This window comes from Chenopodium album, chromosome 7 (genome assembly GCF_948465745.1).
Source record: "Chenopodium album chromosome 7, dcCheAlbu1.1, whole genome shotgun sequence".
NCBI classification, from domain to species: Eukaryota; Viridiplantae; Streptophyta; class Magnoliopsida; order Caryophyllales; family Amaranthaceae; genus Chenopodium; species Chenopodium album.
In genome coordinates, this window is record NC_137840.1 from 58,164,430 (window position 1) to 58,170,729 (window position 6,300).

A 6,300-nucleotide genomic window follows, 5' to 3' on the forward strand; every position below is an offset into this window, starting at 1 on the left:
AGTGTTGCGGATAGTTTTTATTCTCTCTGTTTTTGAAAACCTATTTTAAGAAAACAGCCAATCCAGTTTGGTTTGGTCCATGGCAAGGGTCCAATAATGGTGTAGTTGGGTCAGGTTCGAAAAGAACTTTCCAATGATATATTATAAGCCCAATTCCGATGAATAATGAGGAAGTTATGGCCAAATTACTAAAGTGGGTCCGGTTTGATATTTATATGCGGCCCAATGATCTAGAGGAGGGCCTAATATTGATTTATCGTTCCTAATGTGATTAGAATTAATTATAGTCTTCTAGATTCTTTTAGAAGTTTCTTTTCATTCCTAATTTAATTAGCATTGATAAATTGACTTTAGTTGACTTTTAAGAGTTTTAATCAAAATAAAAGAAGTGTTTTTAAGGAAAATACGATTTTGCCCTCTCATACGGTTAAATTTTATCAAAATAAGAAAAAGCGTGGAAATTTATTTCCAGCGTCTGGCGACAGACCTGGCGTTTGGCGCTGCACTCCAGCGTTTGGCGACAGGCGCGTGTTTGGCGCTGCAGTCGTGTTTTATTCTTTTCAAAACTCTTATTCTTTTTTTATCATATCCGGCTGATTTTCTCTATAAATAGCCTCCTCAAACCTCCGTTCTCTATCATCAAATTTCATTAATTCTCTCTATCACCCTCTTTCATCAAGAATCTCTTGATTACTCTCTCTCTCGATCTCTCTTTTTTCTAAACTAGGTTTTCTCAAACAAAATTCCGCATTCACGAGATCTAGAAACACTTAGCCAAGTTCGAAGTTGCCTTCGCCATAGACGTGGAAGGTTTTAATTTCTGAGGGTTTGGTCCCAAATCTCTCTTTCAATTATTTAATTTTTGTTTTGTTTATTATTGTCCTTGAAGTTACTAAACCGTGTATTTTGTTATTAGAAAGAGGTACGAGACATCCAAGTAAGTGCTTTAATTGATTTATTGATATTATGATATAGAAATCATGTCTAGATTGTTATTTTGATCCCTAGCGTCATGTTAAGGTGTTTTGATCTTCCTAGTATCATGTTTAGGGTAATAACTATAATTTCTAATATCAAATATGACAATTGTGATTCCTGCGATGCTTCCTTTTCTCTTTCCTAAAATTTATGTTAGTATCATGTTAGAGATAAAGCTTTGATTTTTATTGCTTAGTGACATGCTAGGGTTTGTTATTAATCTTGTTAGTATCATGCCTAGGATCTTGCTATTATTATGCTTTAACATGATTATTTTAATTATGATTATTATTTTTATAATTGTTATAATTATGGTTATGATTATGATTATGTTGCTTGATTATATTTATTGTTATTGCTTGATCACACCTTTTATGCATGTTTAAAGGGAATTGATACTTGTAATCACGCTTAATAAGATAATTAATAATCTTGTTTAGGGTTAATTTGATTATAATTCAAGTGATCGCCAATAATAGTTTTATTTGTGCATTAATATTAAACCAACATAGATAAACAGGTTTAGGGTAAACCTATTGATTGCATGTTAGTCAGAAAGCGCACATGAATACGATTAAAATAAAGTAGAGGTCTATTATCATGGCAGGTTCAATCTCTTTTAGGTTGGATTTGTACCTTCATCCCCGAACACCAGTCATGATTCCAGACCTATTGGAGTTGACGAACTCCTGGATCGTTAAGGGGTGTAACCTTCACCATGTGAACGGTTTACAAGTTCCTAAAACTTGTTGGCGAATCTTTTGCTCTAGCTTCCTTCCCTTTAGACGCCACCATAATTTAGTGTATGATCACAGTGGGGTTCAAGTTTGAAGTAATGCTTGAAATATTCCCTACAACATCACACCCCTGATGTTGTTTTATTAGGGGATTTTAATCAAGTAGAGTATCTTGAGGACAAAGTTGGTGGACCTTCTTTCATTACAGGTCGACTTGACTTCTTAGAATGGAAAATTTCCTCGGGTCTAGTTAACATACCTTTTTCAGGTCCCCCTTTCACTTGGACTAATGTTAGTTAAGGAACCCTACTTTTGAAAGAATTGACAAAGGTTATGCAACTAGTTCTTGGATAGATGCCCACTCTAATTCCATGATAATCCATCAACCAATTCTTTTCTCAGATCATGCTGCAATCATTTTAAAGGAAACAGTTTCTCCCTCTGTTCCTAAGCGTCCTTACCGTATAGACAATTGGTGTCTTGAAGTCAAAGAGGTGACTTCCTTGATAGATTCTTCCTGGGGTAGTTCCTTTGCAGGGTCACAAATGTAAGCGGTGTCTCGCAAATTAGTTTCTCTTAGGTCCCGTTTGCTTCGTTGATGTGTGGAGCATAAAAGGTCCTGGGGTATAGATTGGAAGGATTTGGAAGATTCTATTACCTCTCTAGCTACGTCTTTAGATTCTGAAACTGAGGGTTCTTGATTTCTCTATACTAGAGACAAGTATATTTCACAAGCTCAAACGTTATTTTCATACTGAAAACAACGTTCTAAGGTAAGATGGGATGCCTTTGGCGAAACTAATTCTCACCTTCTCTTTATTTCGGTTCAAGAGCGTCGTCGGAGGAATAAAATTTTTAGCCTAAAAGATAAACAGGGAATTTCGATTTCAGATCCCTCGGGTATTGAGAACCTTTTGGTGGATTGTTTTATGGATCTTTATAAGTTTTAGGGTTCTTCTTATTCCTCCATTCCTGGGTTTTGGATGACCTTAATATTACTCTGCTTTCTTCTGACCAGCAACAACAACTCATGGTTCCCTTCTCGGCTAAAGAGATAAGAGACGCTAAGTTCCATATTAGTAATGATAAATCTCCTAGGCCGGATGGCTATTTGGCCGCTTTCTTTAAGTCTCACTGGTCAATTGTGGGTGCTCAAGTTACTTCAGCAATACAATATTTCTTTGCCCATGGTTATATGCTTAAAGAATGGAATCACACCTTTTTTGTCTTGTTACCGAAAGTGGAACATCCTAAGTCTCCTTCCCAGTTCCGCCCGATTGGCTTATGCAATGTTTTGTACAAGTGTGTTGCTAAATGTATGACTTCTCGGCTACGTAAGTTTCTGCCTTTGTTCATTTCTGATTCTTAGTCAGCCTTTGTTCCGAGTCGACTTATGTCGGATAATAGTCTCATTGCGCATGGGGTTCTTTCTTATATGAACACTTCCACTACTAGACTGTGCTCGACAACTTTAAAGTTGGATATGAACAAAGCCTATGATAGAGTTGATTGGGAGTCCTCTGGGAAGCTCTTGGAATTTTTGGTTTTCCCCCTTACTGGATATAGATTATTAAACAGTGCATTTCAACGGTCTCTTACCAGATTCTGGTTAATGAAAGGTCGTCTTCGACTCTTCGGCCTACTTGTGGTCTAAGACAATGCGATCCTTTATCCCCCTATTTATTTATTCTCTTTATGGAAGTCTTTTCGACTATGCTTCGGAGAGTAGAGACTAATGGTTTGTTTTGGGTAATTCGCATCTCCAGGTTTGCTCCTTCGGTTTCTCACCTGTTTGTCACCGATGATGCCCTACTTTTCTTTCGGGTCTCTCCAAAATCCTACTCTAATCTCTTAGAGGTCATTAACCGGTTTTGCTGCATATCTGGTCAAATGGTTAACGTACAAAAATCTTTTGTTAAATTCAGTTCCAATACTCCGAAGGATTACCGTGAGTTTCTAAGCTCTGCCTTACAAATGCATTCTAAAGATTCTCTAGGTATGTATTTGGGTCTTCCTGTGGACTTAGGTAGGGCTAAGTGCCACCAGTTCCAGCCTCTGGTTGACAAGATTTCGCAGCAGCTTTCTGCTTTTAATTCGCGATAGTTGTCCACTGCAGCTAAGTTGGTTATTATCAATTCGGTGGTAGTGGCTTCGTTAAATCATGTTCTTTCGGTTTTTAAATTTCTTGTTACTATTTCTGATCGGATTGACATGCTCTTGACTCGATTCTGGTGGAAATCTAGTAAGTATGCTAGAGGTTTGAGTTTAACCCCTTCTTCTTCGCTTCACTTACCCCGAGGTTTAGAAGAATTGGGTATTCGCAATATCCCCTCCTTTAACTCGGCATTACTAAGAAAGCAGATATGGCGCTTTATTCATCATCCACAATGGCTAGTTTCAAGGATATATCAAGCTAGATATCCTCGGCTTTTAAACTATAAAGCTTCTATAACTGCAGCCCCTCCATCTTGAAGTTGCAGGAGTTTATTGGAAGGAGCCCGTGTTTTATCTCAAGGATTTATGTGGAAGGTAGGGTCTGGTTCTCAAATTAGTATTGTGGATTATCAATGGGTGCCTGAATGCTTAGTTTGGTTTAAGGATTCGAATTCGCCTAACGATCATCCGTCTCTTGTGTCTCATTTATTTAACACCCGTTCACATGATTGGGATAGTTCTCGTATTCGTCATCTGTTTCCTTCTTCCATGGCGGATCTTATTGTTTGTTTAGATTGACCTAAGGAGAGGATGGATGATTTTGTATACTGGAAGTTTACTCGATATGATTGTTCACTACAGAATCAGCTTTTGCTCTTCTGCTTCATCAGGACCATTCGGGTTCTACTTCTTCTCCGATTCTCCCTTGTTGGTGGAAGAAATTCTGGGGTTTCCCTATTCTTCCTAAGGTATCGCCTGGAATGCCGGTAATAGGGAAGGAAAATTTAGTGGAGAAAAAATTCTAACATTTTTTAAGTACCTGGATTGAAGGTAATGTTGTATAGGGGTAACACTTTCCCCTTAAAATAGGGGTAATAGTTAATCTAACCCCCCCTAGGGTAACTTTTTTCCTTTGAACAAATTATCTTGTTTCCTTTTCTTTCGATAGTCGGCACGTCATTCATCTCACTTGGTCACTCCCACCACCATCACCGTCACCAGCCTGTCATCGTCACCGTCATCACCTCCGTCACCGTCACTGTCACGCTATCTCCTCAACCTTTGTCTTCCTCTACCTCAATCTTTCTCCTTGTTCTCTCAATTCCCAATCAGCTTGCCGTTGGAATGAATCAATTAGGTAATATCTTAATCTATGTCGGTCGAAATTGACCAAAGATTTCAGTTTAATACCTTCAATTGGAGTTGGATTTATCCCATAAAAGAATCTCAATTGCAAATTTGGTATTTTTCTCTCTCTCCTTTCTATTTCCTAGTGGTTTGTGAAATTGTGATGTGAAATTATTTTGGAAAGTTGTTGCGATGATTATGGCTAGTGTCACCGGTAATAATGGTTGATGGTTGCATCTGACATGTCCCTCAACTTTGTTCATTAACCCTACAATAATGTCAAGCTTGAGAAAATGAAAATATCAACCCATTAATTGATTCTCCTGTAAGATTTATCCCATTAATATTCACTACTAGAAATAGGCAAAATAGCGACGGATCTCTTCCGACGGACTGGTTTTTCCGTCACAAAATTCAAAAATTAGGACGGATTTTTTTCCCTCGCATGTTTTCGACGGATTTCAATGTTTTCGACGAATTTTCCGTAGTAATACTTGCGACGGAAAATTTTTCCGTCGTAATTTTCTTTTTACGACGGAATATTTCGTCGAAAATATGTTTGCGACGGAATATTCCGTCGGAAAAAGGAATTACGACGGAAGTAATTACGTCGAAAATTATAAGCCTTTTTTTTTTTAAATACCCAAATTCATTTAACCTAAAAAATCGAAAAATCGAATTGAAGGGGAAACGGGAAGCTACGAACAGAAGAAAGAGAAGGAGAGAGAAAGAGAGAGGGAAAGAGAAAAAGGGGCCACACACCGCCGCCGGCCGTCCCGCTTCCAGCGCCATTCGTCACCCATCCGCCGCCGACGAAGACCAAAACGCTGCAGATGATTAACTAGAAAAAGAGGACGAAAAGGAGAAAGAGAAAGAGGACGAGAAGGAGTAAGAGAAAGACAAAGTTGGTCGAAGTGCCGACTTGTTTTCTGTCGAGCCTCCGTTGACGCTGCTGGTTGTTGCCGGCGCCGCGTCTAGGTAAGTTGTTTTTGTTTTTTGTTTTCTTTTTTTTTATTCGTTTTTTTTAAGACATTCAAATCTGACTTGACCACCACAACCGCAGCCTCCCTTGACCACCACAACCGCAGCCTCCGGCCTCCTCCCTTCCCTCGCCGTGGCTGAAGCAGTTTTCATCTCTTTCTAGTAAGTTGTCCTTTCCCCAATTTTTTTTTTAATTTTTTTTTAATAATAAACCCTTATTTATTTAATTCAATTATTATTTTTTTTTTTAATATTTTGTATGTAGGATTTGTACAATTAGATGGTTTAATTGTCAAAAAGAAGTGCAGATCTAAAGGTTAGT

At 38.1% G+C, this 6,300-nt stretch overlaps 1 protein-coding gene across 1 annotated transcript; it reads left to right on the top strand.

The window, feature by feature from the left end:
- The first annotated feature begins 3,108 nt into the window (after window positions 1-3,108).
- Window positions 3,109-3,818, top strand: LOC145640365 (uncharacterized). Its single transcript, XM_081691656.1, has 2 exons — window positions 3,109-3,323; window positions 3,482-3,818. Exons 1-2 carry the CDS (start codon window positions 3,109-3,111, stop codon window positions 3,816-3,818), a joined length of 552 nt encoding a protein of 183 aa, XP_081547782.1.
- The last annotated feature ends 2,482 nt before the right edge of the window (window positions 3,819-6,300 follow it).